Below are 18,521 nucleotides of genomic sequence, written 5' to 3' on the forward strand. Positions count from 1 at the left end.
CATCACTTAGGCCATTCTGCTTCTTTCCTCTTCATTGTCCAAGAAAGGAAAGCAAGCCAGTATGTACTCTAACACTGATCTCAGAAGCTGATCCTTCAAATGGTGCTGGCCCATTGTTGAAATTTAGCCCTTTGTAACACAGATCTTCTGGCTATAAGTTAAGAGCTTCAGCCTGAGCCTGTAGCATGAAGAATTCTGATATAACCAACACGTCATGTCTGTTTATAACACATGACCAAAATTTATTAAAGAACTTTAGATACAATCATATTATCTTTATGGTGAATATAATACAAAACAGAATTAATGAAGAGATACAAACATAATGCTGTGGCTACTGTGTGCAACACATCTGTTCAGAGTCTGTATTCTATATGCACTATGCTTATTCAAAGAGAACTAGTATCTTTTTTTGCAGTATTTCACTGTGAGAAGTACTCTACTTTTCTGCTATAAATCTGAACAAAACATCTTGACTATACAGTCAATAAATGGCTGATATTTAAGTCAGAAAGTCATAGATAACTAAATAAATCTGTTGTTTAAACATAAGTGACGTAAACATTTTTTTCACAGTTTCATAATATCTCTTTTGAGTGGCATAGCATATTTTAGAATATATTTTATATGTTTCTTAACTTGCTCATCTTAAAATCATAACAAACAATAGTTGACTTTAATAAATATGTGTAATTTTTTTTTTTTACATTTCTTAATAATCTAAGCCTTCAGCATTTAGCTGCTGCTAAGAGTTGGCAGACGCTTCATATGATTCGTCACCCAGGGTAAATCTTTCATTCTGCAGAATTCAGCACCAGCTTGGTTTACAAATCTGTAATACAAAGAAGCAAAGGGAAACTGCATCAGCAAATACAGTTACTGTCTTTCCAAAACAGAATTTGACAATGTTCTTTAAGTATTTCTTCCTACTAAACCCTTTTTCATATTATATAATATGACCAGGTAGTACCTGCAATTGGTCAGCTGTGATCAGTGAACTGTCCCGGTAAACAAATAAAAAAAATAATGAAGAACAATAACAGTAGTCTAAGAAATGCCACCCTTGCAAAATGTTGACATTATAGTTTAAACTTATTTATTTGGGAAGTATACCATTACACCTTCTTCCACCATTACATATGTACTTATTAGTTAAAGCCGTTATCCCCTTTGGGGAAAAACCCAGTTCCCATGAATTACTACATCGATGGTAGTCCATTGAACACAGAAGGCGTTATATGAGATCTGGGAGCACAGGTTGACAGCAACCTCTTTTTTGACCATGACATTGCCACTGTGGTCAGAAAGTCCTTCTATGTGGCACATCTCATTACTAAGGGTTTTGCATCCAGGAAGAAAGAGGTCATTGTCTCCCTCCAGTCTTCCCTCATTAGGCCAATCATCGAGTACAATGCCCCATTTCGCATGTACGTCACTAGACACCTGCAACAACTGGAGAGGCCACAAAAGTACCACACAAAGAGGATCCTAGGCCTTAAACACTTGTCCTGCATGGACAAACTAAAAAAACTCCAACTATTCTCTGTCTCATATCGCCTACTTAGAGGCGATCTCTGCTTGACTTACAAAGCCATGCCTGACCCATCTCTCTTAGAAATGCTACATCTATGGAAATCCCAATTCCTCTGCACCACATGCTCCACAGACCTCAACCTCATTACCACAGTCAACAGAACAAGCTGGAGGGACAGGTTCATAACCCAGGGACTGCCCATGCTAAGGAATAGACTTCCCATACATGTCAAACAGAGCACCTCATTGGCCCTCTTCAAGAGAAATCTTGATGAGTGGATGGGAAATAGAAAATTCACCCCGGGGATCACTCCAGTGGTGTCTTTCTAGTTGTTTGTTAACTCTACTGGGGTGCATCCTATAGGGAGTGTTGTATTCAATGACTGACCTAATCAATGCTGAGTGCAAGGAAGGAATGACCTCTTTAAGTATGGATGATGCTCCCCATTTGGTCAGTTGTGCCAAGTAGAAGGACTTCCTGACTTCTGTTGTTACGTGATGATCAAGGGAGATAGATTTGTCAAACCATGTCTTAAATTTTCTTACCACATTATCTTTTTAGAGTGGGTATTATTAGTGCTGTATATTGTAGTGAGGAGTGGTCTAGCAAATGTGACAATATTAGATTTTCAGCATTTAATTTAAGCCCATTTTTACATCAGGTATTTACAAGTGTAGTTCTTGTTCTAGAGCTTAGGTGTCAGAGGGTGACTTGACAATGTCCAAACATGAGGGGTCCCAGCATTCACACCATGGGAAACTGCTGTTCACCTTCATGTTTGCTGATGATGGACCTGCTACTTGTACCATGTGGGTTCTGTTCTTTAGTCAATTTGCTATCTACCTCATAAGAGTCTATTTTTAAAGCATTAAGCTTACTAATTATGTTCATATGAGGAATGGAGTCTAATGCCTTCCCCCGGCTGAAGTATTGGTCAACATGACCACTGTCAACAGCTTGTGCTACTCTTTCAAAGAAGATGACTAGATTCATCAGACAGGATCTATCTTTGACAAAGCCAAACTGCTGCAGGTGTAGCCGGATGAGAATTTTAATGTCATAGTTTCTCGGATCGGTTATAATACTGACAGACCTAACGTTACCATGTTCAGTAGTGGGGGCACCCATGTGGAGTACCAGCTTCTGATGTGTACTAAACCTCAGGGTCAAAGCCAGTGGCTAAACACAGGTTAAATAGTTTAAGAAGTTACTTGCTAAGGTTTGTTTAGCACTTTTCATTAAACAGTCAGGTGTATTATCTGGTCATATGCATGAAGTATTTTTAGTCATGAGGAGTACCTTTTTAGACTTGGAGGCCTGAGAGCTTCAGGGATAGGTGGCCTCTGGATAGTTGTCTCTGTGATGAAGTTTGCATTGAAGTTCTTTGCACTTATATTAGTGATGTATACTGGCTATGAATATCTGCTGTTGCTATGACTAGGTATATAGCAATGGTGGCTGTTATTTCTTAGTTTCCTAATGCAGAGTACGAAGGGTTTGTGGCTGTCCTTAACTTCAGATACCAACTTAAATTCATGGGCTTTCTTAATTTTCCTAATAGTATTTTTTAATCATTTTGTCAATTTTTCTGATGTCATCCTTGATTTGAAGGTCTTTCAGTCTACTGAACATTTTAAAGAGTTTTTTTTTGTTGCAGTTTATTTATGTTGGTGGAACACTAGGGTAGTTGGGTTTTAAATTTCCTATTATATTTAGATCTGTTTGAGACTGTCCATAATATACATTTATCTAAATAGAAAAACAACTCTCTTGTGAAGGTGTCTCCTGTGGCTACCTCAGGGGTTATGCAGGATTACACCAGAGTAAGTCACTGACAAAGAGAGAAAATCATTTGGAATCAAAACCTATGTGAATTCATTTTTAATTTCAAATTATGGAAATTTTGATTGTAAGTGGCAGAAGCATGAAACGCTCTGCTCAAGTGACTCTTAAATAATTGATTCTTTAGAGACAGTTAAGCAAAAGAGGAAGAAGGTGGAAGTTGAAGGCAGGGATTGTTAACTATCTGAGGTTCAGGTGCTCATAAACCATGTTAGTAGGCCATATCTGTCTTACATCAGCAGAGTGATACATTAGTATGTTCGTGTTTAATTAAATGTGCTTACTATAAGTTAATGAAACTTGATTTTTTGAAATGGAGTCTGAATCGTATCAATTGGTGACAAGCTGCACCTTGAAGTCCTAAGTTTGATTCTGTCTGTCTTTATTTACAAGATCTGCAACTCTTGGCTAGACAGTTACAAATCAATGCACTTGGGTCACCCAGAACATGTTCTTAGTGGGGTCACTTGGATAAGAAACACACAGAAATAGTTATAATAATAATAATAATAATAATAACAATATAATGTTGTTTCTTATTTTTAGCTCACATAGTTACTTTAACCAGTAGTGATGTAAAACTATTTAAACAGCTAAGGATTATTACTCACTGTGTGCATCATTTTCCCTAAAATTAAAATACCATACACTGTAGAAAGCTCTATAATTAGTTCTATCAAAGCACACCCTATATATTGTCACATTTGTAAATATGTATAGTCAAAACAGATATGAAAACATACACAGCTGTAGTCGTGCTTCTGTTTGGAGTACAAATGATCATACTTACACAACAGCTTTAGTTGGACATGCTTCATCTGTGTTATAGTAGCCCTTTAACTTTTTCACTGGAATTGCTGCATTAGAAAACTGAAAACAACATTTGGAGGGAGTCTCAAGTCCATGGGCTAAAAATAAAATAAAATATAGTACAACATAAGCAGGGCAACAGCTGTGACTCAGGATAACATATTCCTAAACCGCGTCTCCGTTAAGAAACTGTTTTCCATGTTATCATTTTTTCCTATTTATTTCATTTGGTAATCATGTCAAAGAAAGTGCGCTGAGCAGACATGTTCTTCCTTTGCAACCATGGAAGAATCCTGCAACCAGCAATAAAATAATACAAATGTATACAATGAGCATATAACATATTCCAAAACATATGTAGTCTATAATATAATTAGTACTAGTTTCAGGACAGATACCTCTTCACCACATGCAAAACATCTGAAGATATTAATCTGCAATAGAAGCAATTACATTCAATTTGTCAACTTATTTTTATCTTTTTTTCTTAGTTAACATGCATTAAAATGATTGATGGAGATGACTGAAAAAGTGAGGCTACAAATATACAAACACACACACACACACACACACAAAAGAAATAATCCTATTTCATCTGCCTGCAGGGGAATTCAAGAGCAAGCAAACTATTCATTGTCAATATTTCATAGGTTCATATGTAAACACTAAGCTAACTTGCAGACCATTTTTTTAAACCTAGTCAATTTCCCTTGGTGACACTCAAACTTTGAAGCTTTTGTTTGTGGGATAAACACCTTAAGCAATATACCAAATCCCATCTTGTCATTTGCAGATTATTTAACAAATTCAACCACATTCAAGAACAGCTGTTATAACAGTATCTTGAAATATAGTTTCACCTTTTATTTGCAGCATGCACTGCTTGTGTTATGCATGCAGACGTCCGTATTTCATCACTGTTGTGCTGCTACATTTGTAGTGAGCCAATATGGCAGCAATGACAGGCATGTGAGCCTCCTGGCAATACCATGCTAGCCTGATGCAATTTGGTTTCAGTATCAAAAAAATGTTTAGTACAAGTGCTTGAATCCCAGGCATTTGAGGACCATTATCATCCAGCAACTCAGGCATTTTGTACATACTGCTGCTCATGGTCGAACTTGACGACTTCTTCAGGTGCGGTGTGGCAGCCATGTGGAGAAAGTGGAGCTGCTGCGCCTTGCCAAAACACATGAGACAAGTTCAAGCAAAGAAAGTGAGGGAGCTACGAGGAAAGAGTGGAAATGGGGGGAGGGGGCTTGGATTAGAGTTTCACACAGTGATCCAAAGTGGAATATAGGTTTAGAGAAGGGGGTTTAGAGTTAGGGAGGGATCAAGGAGTTTAGGTTTAGGGAGTGAGAGTGGAGTTTTGGATTTATTGAGTAGATGGGGAGTTTGGGTTATGGAGCAGGAGTGGAGTTTTAGTGTTGGGGTGATTGGGGACTTTAGGTTTAGGGAGGGGTAGAGGAGTTTTTGGTTTAGTGAGTGAATGGGGACTGTAGGGATGCAGAGTGAGAGGGGATTGTTGTAATTAGGGTTAGGGACTGGGTGGCTTATGCTGTTTAGCAGGGTATTGTAGTGGCAAGGAGGTAATGAATTAGGATCTGGCTACTGGGAGTTAGGGTATTTGCCATGATGAGCAGGTAGGAGTAAAAAAGTGCGTCATGCACTACTAGTATGTGAACACTGGAAGTAGACATGATCCAAGCAGCTCACCTAGTGATGACCACAAGTACAAAATCACATTTAGTTGTGGGCTGACCCAAATAGTTGACCTCATCTTGAACAACAGTATGTCTTGAATGGATTATCAAGGAATAGGAAGATTAGGTAGTTGAAGGATGCTGCATCAACAAGGGTCAATGTCTTTTTCTTGGAGACAACGTTTGGAATTCTTCTTCTAAGCAACAAGGAAAACAAGACACCCAGGGGAATGCTAGCGATAATCAAAGAATGATGCTTCAAAATCTGGATGTCAGTTCAGTATCAATTATTCTTATGCAATTTATGCCAAACTTTCACATTTTTGGTAAAGAGCTATGTCAAATGCCAAAATGACAGTGCAGTAGAGTTTAATGGATGTTTTCACAGTGCCCCCCAGCAAAATATAACACTCCCTGTCACACTCCTGCTTTAGAATGGTCATATACAGTTAAGAAAGTGTTGAGTGGCCATGACTCCAAGTGAAGGGAAGGTTTTGAGGATTGTGTTCGCTGTCCGTGTAGATGTGGCCTTTGCTACTTTTGTTATTGGGATATTTTAATATAATTTACACTAGATGAATCTGGATTTTAATTTATTTTAGATTTTGATATCTAAGGATGTGATTCAATGCCACCCGAAAATTTCTAACCAATTTAATAGCCAAACAAATTGTGCTGTTGGACATGAAGTGGGGAGGGTTGACATAATGGCTAAGACCTTAATCTCACAGATACAAGACACAGGGTTTCACTCTGAACTCTGGTTTTTAGGCTAATGTTGTAACACTCTGCAGACTGATAGCATAGCATTTGCCTGTGAACATATGAATCTATGGAGAATACAGAGAAGAATAACTGATTCTGCCAAGCAGTGTTACTAGATCATATGTAACTGCAGCGGCTCATAGACCACATGACTACAGAGAGGCAATTAGTAGCTGTATTCAGTGTCTCAGTCTCCCTGTTACTGAAGATAAACTTCATGACATCATCTCTAAAATAATCCCTGTTTTAACAATCTTTCATTTTCCCTTCTCCATTGGGTTTCTTGCAATTTTCATTTGCTTATTCCTTACATTTTGGGAACTGAGTAATCCAGTGGTAAGAGTAATATGTAGGACCACAGACATATATCTAAATAAATAAATAAATAATATACAACAGCATGCAGTTAAGATATTAATACCATAAGCAGGCAAGTTCAACAGATCATTGGACATGATAAAGTCATCCAAAATAAGAGTTCTAAGTATAAGCGTATTGATGTTCCCTTAAATGATGCATTTAGGCTGGGGGGGGGGGGGTACTAAGTCATTCAAGAGTTCCAGAAATGGGCTAGAATTACGCAGAAAGCTATGTCTCCTTACTCATGCAAAATGTTAGGGAACTCTATGGATAACTACCAGAGCATGTTAACTCTGGAGGAAAATAAAGGGTAGTTACTCAAGTGCTTCCAAATACTTATGTAGGAGATTTTTATACTAAATTTTATTTATTTATACTAAATGAAATGGAAGTGCCTGCAGGTTATTAATGATATTCATCCATTTCTAGTCTTACAGTACGTTATCAGGATGAAGAGCTCCACTATCACTTGCTAATATATTAGTTCATATATCCCATAATAAGCAGAACATACCATTGTCAGTATCAGTTACCTTTCATGACATAAGAACAACACTTCCCTATAACAAGAAAGGAAGTAATGTGACACCAGTACTATAAGGCAGTGTGGTTAACTCATACCAAGCCTAATAGCATCTTTTTTGTATTCTTTCATTTCACAACCATAGCTCCTTATGGCGGCCAGACCTTTTTTGGGGGTCTGGCTTCTTTAACTAAGTTACTTACCAGCTAATAATAGGCAGTTTTAGAAAGGCGTTATTAACAAAATCACACAGATTGTTAAACTAAGATGTCCTGAAGTAGAAAAATGAATCACTGTTTGTTACTTATAATTCATATTTTCATGTTTATGTTCATATTTTTCATATTTTCATAGTAGTCAGCCCTATATTTAATTGAGACATACAGTGTTATATGCCATGGTGGGAGGCAGGAAAATTCATTATCCATTTATATCTATATCACACTATAACCGAGATATTTCTACTTATTTGTCAGTAATTATGAAAATTAATAATTTTCCATATGTATTTAATACTTCAAAAACAAGTGACTTATAAACTGTTGCATGCCATTAAGGGAAACCTTAGATGTTGTTGAAGAAAACTATCTTTGATATTTGAACAGTAAAGTTACCTTCTTGAGAGATATTCAGTGTTATTTATTTTGCTAGTTACAGAATGAAGCATATGTTTTTGTGGTTCTCTGAATATTTCAATAAACATGCACTAATGGAGGGATTTCTTGTGTCACATAAAAGCTTATGTATGGTTATGAAAAATGTTCAAACGGTATATGTTTAGGTTATACATTTTCCAAGATACGAGAATTTGTTTGTGAAAGTGCAACAAATATAATTTGGTGTTTGTGTGGATTATAATATAACTATAGTATTTATGGAAAAACTATGAATGCACTGACTATTATTGCAATAATAAAACCTCTCACTGATATCATTGCTATTTTACTGTATTAATAGCTTTTTTTGTTCACAAAAAACTTACATTTGTTTATCTTCTACTTTTTAACTTTATTTTTCAGAAAATGCTCTGTAATGGGAGATATGTGTGGGCTGCTAGAGGAGTGACATTCCTCACCACACAGTTTTTTTTTTTTATTACAGAACGTTATATTGCAGCAGTTTTCTAATGATATAATCAAAGTGTAACTCTCACTCATTCAAGCACAAAGAGCGAGAGAGATATATCGTTTTATGGACTGATGTGACAAGGAATCATCTATCTATCCACGATATATGTCCAGTAAATTACAAATGAGTTAAGGTTGATATAGCTGCCAAGCCTTTGTATACAATGAAGTCTGACTGTCTTAAAAACGATGACTGACCTTTAATGTATTCTCATCACGGTCCCACAAGTTATAATGCCATTGCCTCTGATTATACAAAGAAAAATACAAATGATGGAATCTTAAAAATAAATTATCAAATGCAGCAACTTTTCCTAACTGTAAACTACAGCTCACACCTGACCATGACATTTAGGTAATACCAACCTTTGAAAAGGCTATATAACAAGATATGTATCATATTAGTGGAAATCAATTTCTGTCAGAGTATATAACAACAGTGTTAATTATGGAAGACTGGCACTTCATCAAATGATATTGGTGGAAGCATCACATAGAGTAAGAAAGGAAATAGATGTGGTCAGAACTTGTTTGCTAGGTACAAGGCAGCTGAGAGAACACTGTTGCTGAGCCCTTCCTGTTTATAAGACAAACATGAGGTTTTCATATGAAGGATGTAACTACAGCTCACCAGAGACATTCTGGTGTATGACCTTAGCAAAAGTAATAATTATAAAGCTACAATTAAAGAAAATAGACTAAAGAGGAGAATGTCCTCCTTTCCAGCAGAAATACCCCTGTCAGGGAATCTCTTTTTTAGATAGAATAAAGTGGCAATGATAAAACTTTAATAATTATCAGGCAACCAAGAATGATGCATGAGATAAAAGCATATTAGTTACTTACATGCCGACAGAACTGTCATACAGAAGGCAGACAGCATAAGGACCAGAATAGCAAGATGTGATGATGTCATCGTACGAAGTAAGTAATAATTCTCAAGCTGCAGTAAGATGAGAGCTCTTCAAGAATTGTTCTCTTCTCAGCTATCTTCTAGTCATATCTGTCCTTTTTTATACAGAATGGTATATCTGTGTGGTTTCCATAAGTGTCAGTCTCCCACAAAATCATGTAAGGGGAATTTATAATTAATTTTCCCTGAGCTGATGAAGTCATGGTTATAAAGTGCTCATTACTAGTAGAGACAATAGAAAGAGACATCTGCTGATGTGGGCGATAAATTTTGCGTGAGTGTGTCAGTAAAATGATTCCAAGAGCAGCATACCCCAGCATGTCAACAAGATCACACCTAGTACTTTTCCCCAACTGTGAGTGATGTATGTATAAAAATATACTAATATATTGGTTACTTTGATAGAAATTTTGCTTAAAATAAAATGAAAAATAAGAACTGAAGTTATCACTTGACGTGGCACATATGTGAAATATCTTTGACCATTGGAATTACTGATCATCCAAACTCTTAAATGCTTGATATTTACCACATTCCTATATACTGATGTCTTAAAAAATAATATATTCACATTTAAAATGAATTGTATGATCCGTAATGCTATTTCTTATCATGTGGAACCCTGATGAGAATACAAAAAGGTTAGTCATCATTTTTAAGACAGTCAGACTACATTGTATACAAAGACTTGGTAGCTATTTAATGTGCATTGTGGCTTCAGACGTGCCTCATCAGAAATATTATTCTTTCATGGCAGCCAATAAGTGCAATAGTCAAGGACTGTACAGTGTATATATTTATACATAAGTAGGGGTGACACAGTGCTGCAATGAGCTCACAAAAGGTTTTCCAGTTTGATTCTTGATCAGGGTGACTTCTAAGTGGAGTCTGTATGTTCTCCATGGCAACGTGTGGATTTTTTCTGTGTAGTCTGCTTTCTTCTCTCCTCCTAAACACCTGCAGTAGGTGGATAGGTGATTATGAATTGTCTGTAGGTCTGTGTGAAGTCTGAATGTGTGTGATACAGGAAAAAAACTGACAATCCTTCCTAGTAAACTCTGTGCAAACTAATGACTGCTCATGGCTTGGCTATGTTAGTCAGATCCAACTCAACAGTCTTGGATAGATGGATCTAACTGCATTAATAGGTGGTCACAGTCTGTTATGTATTAGCTAACTACAGCTTCAGGTTCAGGTTTATGTAAGTACTTGAATCGAAGTCTGGAACAAACAAAGTAAATTGAAACAGCTGAAGACAAGGAATTATGAAAATAATGTACAAAATAAGTAATTAAACAATTAGAAATATAACACACAGTTTTAGCTGATTATCAGCCATCTAGGAGTGGACATATTCCAAGTCACTGGCTAGTTATTAATGGCTGATATAGACTCCTGAAGGAAGGAGAGGTAAAGCCGTATATCATAAATATAATAGAGATATTGCTAAACTTTCCTTAATGTCTCAGTGGAAACATGCCCACGGTGAGTACAGACTGGTATAGAACACTGGATTTCGGAGAGTAAGACAGAGAGGAGGTAAGTCTGGATATAATTCTCTATGTTCGTCTCGAATGTCAGGAGGTGAACTAGTCATACACAGCATAAGGCCAACACCAGTGATGCCACGGTTATGTTCCTAGCTATTCTGGTCCTGTTCAGTCTCTTGTTTCCATTCGACATGCTAAATCTTTCTCTTCTAGTGTATTGAATAACACCAGTGATCTCTCTATATATGGAGATTGTTAAGAGAGGGCCATTTCAGTGCCATGAATTGTTCAAAAAGGAGACTGAAGTGGGTCACTGATATTGTTGTCTCTCAAGAAAGATTCTAGCTTTAGATGTACTTTATCAGGGACCTTATCAACAAATACAGGATTTAAGACAGGTTGATAACTATCAGTTTCATCATGATCTAGCCCAGCCTATCTGAGGAGGAGTGTAATGTCAGGCCTTTTTAACTGATCTAGAAATCTCCCATCTATGATAATGAGATGGATATTAGTGTATAGGATGACACATAGAATCACCAAGATAGGAAGCATAAGCCTGGTGAGACAGAGCTGAAGTCCTTAAGTAATACTACACAAGCTGGAAACAACAGAGATTAATTCATCATAAATAGGTGAGAAAAACCCAGTCCAACTCAAAGATGGAATCATTTTCAGGGGATGACTGATGCGGCTGTGATAAATGTTCCAAGGGTCCGATAACCTGACCAGGGTAAACTTGCTATCAAACATGCAGATAATTCAAATTTCTTGCCTTACATATACCTCTCCATGAATTGCTGGAATTACAATTTGCTAGACTGCATCCATCTCCCTAGGATAAGTGAATTGGCATGGAACACTCAATCCTACCTATCTTCACCTGGTCCCAGTTGAACCGCTAATTAGTTTTTGGTCACCTGGGTCATAATCACATCTTTCTCCCATTGTTTTCCTTCTAGTTGCATTGATTATTTAGGACTCAGTTTTAGCTGCCATACATCTGACCATTCCTTCAATATTATGAAGCCCCTTTTGTCGTTTTTCTTCTTCTGGATGCATATAAGCCTGAATATTTATCTTTTTGTCATCAGCAGAAGGGTATATATTTTCTTATTAGGCCTTCAGCTATGACTAAGCATTAACCTGTTGGTAAACCCCATAGTACCTCCTGGTTATTATCTTTCCACCAGAGTGAAATACATTTATTATTAATTTATTATTAATTTATTTTTGGAATACTTTCTAGCTATTTTTTTACATGATTTTTTAACCCTAGAACCCACTCTGTCTAAACAGTTTAGCCAGTAGTTTCCCATTTTTGTTTAGTTTCCTGTCTTGTGAAAGAGAACTTCATCTGTACATTTCTAGTCTTAGTAAGTGTCACTTCATTTTTATGGGTCATGGTTACTTATAGAATGCAAGCAGAAGTTGTTCAGAAATAGCATTACTGCCAGACACACTAAGAAAGAGAAATGTGCAACTTCTAAGGTAGTACAGCAGATGCACACATTGTAGGTAGGCTTTTCACTTAATTGCATTTTGAGCAGAAGTTTTATTTTGGGGGGTCAGGTTGGTTTTTAGGTTTAGTCATAGTTTTACTGTTAGGGTCATAGTTTTAGGGTTAGGGAGGATGCTTTAGGGTTAAGGTTAGCAACAGAATTCTAGGTTTAAGTAGTGATTTTTATGATTAGGATTAAAGTCAGAGTTTTAGGGTTAGGGAGGAGTTTTAGGATTAGGGACTGAGTTTTAGGACTAGGTAGGGTGCTTTAGTATTAGGGTTATGGACATTGCTTTATGGTTAGGATTTAAGACTAGGTTTTGGATTTTGCATTAGGGAGGAGAGATTAGGGTCTGGTACAGAGCAAGGGGAGGGTTGGAGTAGTAAGCTTAGGCTTTAGTGTGTTTAAATAGTGCTGAATTCTTAAACAAAGACAGAGTAAACGAGTTCGCCTTCTAAAAACTAAGATACATAAGTAAGACATGCCTGCGTGCCATCGCCCTCTCGTGATCTATTAATAGGTTTAGTGGTATTAGTGGTTCTTCCCTTATTTCTGAATACATTTAGACAATGAATCATATAATTATCATTTGCTTCATATACTTTTTGAGAATGGAATTCTTTTAAGACCTTTTCTGTAGAAGGATGATTGGGATCTTCTCTCTCTTATATAGGACTTTTCTATTCATGAATTAGATAAATATTTCTTCTTTAAGTAATATTCAGAGTATTCTGACCTGCATTGATGGTTCACTATCCTTATCTGTCCATTACCATCAATGTATATGTGTTATGTTTGCCTTCTCTCCCATTTTTCACTGACCTTTTCCTGTTCTTTTTACAAGCATTTTCATTTAATTTACACCACAAAATACTGCAGGTTTTGGAGAAATGAGTTCATGATTTATTCTCCTTCGATCACCGTGTTAGATACTTACTAATGAAAGCCTGGAGCTTTTTACTCAGAATTGTGGTTCTCCCTTCAGGCAGCTGTAGTAGTTTAGGCCTTGATTCTTCTCAGACTATCACTTTCCCATGAGCCTTAAGTGCAGAGCTCTCCATTGTTTGTTCGAACAGTTGCCGAACCCTGTGGTGTGATGTACTCTTATCTCCCTTATGACACGGATAGGCACTACTTCCAAGATGTTTGTTATGCATGCTACTTAAGTAAGTTTCTCCACTTTCCCTACAACAAGCATATGCTCCATGTCCAACTAAATCAAAAGCAAAACTAGTTATGGAGCATAACTGACTTTCTATCAAATGTGGCTACAGCTATCCTAGGAAATTAAAACTTCTGCCATGCGGTACATTCCCATTATTTGGTTAGCGTTTACAGCAACCCTACAAACTGAACTTCACTGTTAAATTCATATGCAATCCAAATGTCTAAATCCTTTTACTCATGTAATCAACAACAAATTATCCCTAAAGCATTTCTCTAAACTAAACTGTAAAACTCTATTATTTTTTTGAGAATACACTTAAAATTCTACCTTTTATGTCAGTTTTTCAGCTACTTTGCTTCTTTGTGAAGATTATTTCTACAGCTAAGGGCTTCCTTTCCATCATTTGCATTACATAAAAAAATTATACTTTGTTTTGTAATCCAGTAGAAAAATCAGAAACATAGATGATACTAACGCTGGCCATCACTTAATAAATGTTCATGACTGGATAAATCATGCACTGCCTTCACTTGTTGAATTGTTCTCCCCAAACACCCTTTAATTCGGTTGCCATCATTTTAGCCCCTCAATATCTTGCAACTGCCTTACCAAGCTCCTCACTGGAACTAAAATAAAATAAACAGCAAACCTAAAATTAACATATTGGATGGTTTATTCCTGTCTAACTCACTAGCTGCTCATACATGAAAACATATTAAATTAATTTAACATAATGCACATGCTGTAGCTACATATACTGATTCTATATTTTCAAGTAATTAAATATTTATAGAATTCTAAAATTTTTCTTCCTTATTTGACTACTGTCTTAAAAACTACAAGCAGAAAAACACAGAAATGTAGTTTATGGAGTTATTCTTTATCTCCTTTCTTAAGTAAGAGTTGGTATTCCTCAATTTATTCAATACTATTCCTGACTTTGGTATATATATATATATATATATATATATATATATATATATATATATATATATATATATATATTCAGTCCAAAATCTAAGTTGTTTAAGTGTCCAGTGATATGTTACTTGGCTGACCAGCTTTGACAGATATCCGTGTGTCTGAAAATTAACAATATCAGAAAACAAATTGTAAAACAGTTTTGGTATTTACTTTCCTCACTTGCTTAGAGATAAACAGCTCTTGTACTCACTTTCCTCACTTATCTAGAGGAAAATATTTTTTTTATTCAGGCATGTCCAAGGGTCAGCTCCCAGTGTTCTCTCCTGCCTATCTGATGAATCTGGGCATCTTGGGGCAATGTAGAAATTGCCTCATGTACACAGACAAACCTCTCCTCCTACCACCCAACACTACAACCTGTGAGAGATGCACTTATCTAGCCAAACTGGAGGTAAGCTCTCTCCAATCAAGACTGAACTTGACAGTCAAGAGGAGGAGGAGGTAAACACTTGCACCATACCACACTCATTACATAGTCTCACTAAATCTACACCACCAAAATCCACACATAGAAACACAAAAACATTCACAGAGGCTCTCAATAATAATCTGCTCAAGCAACAGAGATCTCCAAAGCAGAAATGCAAGCAACCTCCACCTCCCAACAACACCCAAATGACACATAGCCCACAGACTCAGTGTGCCACTCAACCACAGCCAATAAGGCAAAACGTACCCAACACACTAGTCATAGGCGACTCTATAGTCAGGCACACTGATGTCCCACTCACCAGCCTAAACAAGGAGAAGGTTACTGTCAGCTGCCTGTCGGGTGCCAAGATCCGCCACATAACCCACGCACTCAGGTCACTCCACAACAAGTACAAATATGACTCTGTCATTGTCCATGTTGGTGTGAACAACCTGAGGCGTACCTCCATGGACTACATGAAAAGAGACATGGAAGAACTCTCCGATCTTGTAGCCCAGGCAGGTATGACCCTAGCCCTGAGTAGCATTCTGCCAACACCCAGAATGATGCCGCAGTACAAGGACAAAATGATTGACTTCAACAATTGGCTAAGCTTCAGGTGCCATTCTAAAGGGATCCAGTATCTGTCTGCCTGGGATGACATGGTCGACAGACCATGATGCTTTGCCAGAGATGGCCTGTACCTGTCACCCCTGGGATTCCAGATACTGGCTAAGGTTCTTCCCGCCCCTATAGTGCCTTTTTTAGGCAAGGTTCAAATGACAAATTCACCACCGTAACAGGAACAGGCAAGCAAAAACTGAGGGTGATGCTACTCAATGCTAGAAATCTAAATCTCAAAATGCACTCACTCGAGGCACTACTTAAAATGGAGAACATCGATATCTGTGCAGTGACTGAGACCTGGTTCAAGACTCCAGAGAGCACCCCTGCACTATCAGGCTATAACTCATACCACACTTTTTGGCCATGTAACCTGGACCGGAACACCAAAGGCGGAGGTGTGTCCATATTCATTAAGGATATCCACACCTCCAGGCTAGTTGCTTAGCATAATGCAGCCGAGGTTATCCAAGTGCAACTAACTCTGGGCAAAACTGCAATCCAAATTGTATCTTGCTACAGATCACCCACCATGCCCCAGGATTCCCACTCCTCTTTTCCTGATGTACTGGAAAATATTAGGGTTCAACCAAACACCCTAATAATGGGCGATTTCAACTACCCCACCATTAACTGGGAAAACTACTCACGTACCAACTCCTTCGCTCAACGCTTTCTGGAATTCATAAACTCCAATGCCCTGGATCAACTTATCCACACCCCTACCAGGGGCAACAGTATCCTAGATCTAGTCATTACTAATATGAGTGACCGGTGTTCCACACCTGAAGTCAATGCCTCATTGGTCCGATCTGACCGTAAGCTAATTACCCAAGATATCCACATCCTGCCTCAACCCCCCATTAAGAAAACCATGGTAAAAAATTTCTCCAAAGCCAATTTCATACTTCTTAAGACAGAAGTGGTGAACTTCATGACACCCATGCAGATGGACAATACAGTTACGACTACTGAATCCTACACAATTGCACTTTATAAGCACTTACATGAGTGCATGGATCATGCTATCCTAAACAGAAGCAAGACGCTATCCTCCAAAAAAAGGAAGCCAATCTGGCGGTCCCCTGCCATAAACAAACTGTACAACAGAAGGAAGAAACTCTTGCAAAAAAGAGTAAAATCCCATGAGTGGAGGAGCTCCCTGGTCAGCCTCAGTAAGAAGCTACGATCCCTGATAAAATCCTCCAAAGCTAGTTACAAAAACAAAATGGTCACTGATTCTAAAGACAACCACAAAGCATTCTATAGCTATGTCAAGAATCTCAATGGCAACACTCAGATCTGCTCTGAGTTACAGAACAATGGCACTAAATATACAGACCCAACTGATATTGCCAACATCCTGGCAGATAGGTTCAGTGCTAACTTTACCTCCCTCTCACCCCCTAAAGAGCCCATCTCTATATTGGTAAAATGCAATGTTCCTGTAATCATGGCTGTACAGGTAAAAACCACACTCTCCAAAGCCAAGAACACAGCATCCATGGGAACAGACAACATCCCAGGCTGCGTTCTACACAAACTACAGAACAAACTGGCACCCCACCTAAGTACCATGTTCAGTCATAACCTCACTTCAGGTTTTGTGCCTGCTGAATGGCGCACAGCAACGGTTATCCCACTTCACAAGGGGGGAGCCACCATGGACCCCGGGAACTACTGCCCCATTAGCCTGACGAGCCTGGTCTGCAAGGCCATGGAACGTATCACCATGGAACTTATAAACAAAGACATTGGTAATCTCCAAACTCTGGATCCCACCCAGTTCAGGTTTGTAAAAGGCAGATCATGTCTCCTAAACCTGATAGACTTCTTTGAAGCAGTCACCAAAGACGTAGACAAGGGTAAGGTGGTTCACACAGCCTATCTAGATCTTGCCAAGGCTTTTGACACCATCCCCCACTCTGGATTTATAGATAAACTCACTAAACTAGGTATAAATCCCTATGTCACAAGATGGGTTGCCAACTGGCTAACTGACAGAACCCACACTGTGAAAGTAGCAGACTCCAAATCCGACTTCAGACCAGTGACAAGTGGAGTACCACAGGGTTCAGTCCTGGGTCCTCTCCTGTTTGGTATCTACTTCTCTGAAGTACAGGCTAACACAGAAGGTCTTTGGCTAATGAAGTTCGCAGATGATTGCAAACTAGGAGCCATAATCGAAACTCCTAAAGATGTGGACATCCTACAAAAGGGCCTCACTGAGACAGATGCCTGGTGTCAAAGCCATGGCCTGAAGCTCAATGCCAAAAAGTGCATTGTCATTCTCTTTGGTAAAAACTCAGTACCCATGAACTACAGCATAGGCGGTAGTATACTTAACACCGAAAGTGTGATGAGACCTTTGGACACAGGTGGACAGTAGTCTCTCCTTTGATAATCACATTGTCACAGTAGTCAGGAAATCCTTCTACATGGCAAACCTCATCACAAAAGGTTTCTCATCCAGAAAAAAAGAGGTCATTGTTCCCCTCTACTCATCACTCATTAGACCCATTATAGTGTACAACGCCCCTTTTGGTATGCACCTCACAAGACATCTACAACAACTGGAAAGGCCACAGAAATACCTCACAAAGAGGATTACTGGCCTCAAACAGATGCCCTACGCAGACCATCTGAAAAAACTCCAGCTTTACTCTGTCGCATATTGCCTACTCAGAGGTGATCTCTGCCTAACATACAAAGCTATGTCAAACCCAGAGTTGTTGAACATGCTCCACTTAAAGAAATCCCAATC

General features: G+C 38.1%; 1 protein-coding gene across 1 annotated transcript; it reads right to left on the bottom strand.

Annotated features, from left to right (window-relative positions):
• Positions 1-217: 217 nt before the first annotated feature.
• On the bottom strand, positions 218-9,649 carry LOC122797277 (C-C motif chemokine 13-like). The gene is made up of 3 exons (XM_044066118.1): positions 9,511-9,649; positions 4,167-4,284; positions 218-832 (listed from the first exon to the last, which is right to left on the bottom strand). The coding sequence occupies exons 1-3, from the start codon at positions 9,578-9,580 to the stop codon at positions 736-738; spliced, it is 285 nt and encodes a 94-aa protein (XP_043922053.1). The 5' UTR covers positions 9,581-9,649; the 3' UTR covers positions 218-735.
• Positions 9,650-18,521: the final 8,872 nt, after the last annotated feature.

Source organism: Protopterus annectens, chromosome 3.part0 (genome assembly GCF_019279795.1).
Source record: "Protopterus annectens isolate FY-2018-M chromosome 3.part0, PAN1.0, whole genome shotgun sequence".
NCBI lineage: Eukaryota > Metazoa > Chordata > Ceratodontiformes > Protopteridae > Protopterus > Protopterus annectens.

Coding starts and splice junctions, on each gene's coding strand:
- LOC122797277 (XM_044066118.1), bottom strand. CDS start 9,580: ATGACATCATCACATCTTGCTATTCTGGTCCTTATGCTGTCTGCCTTC. Junction 4,285..9,510: donor TATGACAGTTCTGTCGGCAT/GTAAGTAACTAA, acceptor TTTTATTTTTAG/CCCATGGACTTGAGACTCCC. Junction 833..4,166: donor TGTCCAACTAAAGCTGTTGT/GTAAGTATGATC, acceptor TTTGTATTACAG/ATTTGTAAACCAAGCTGGTG.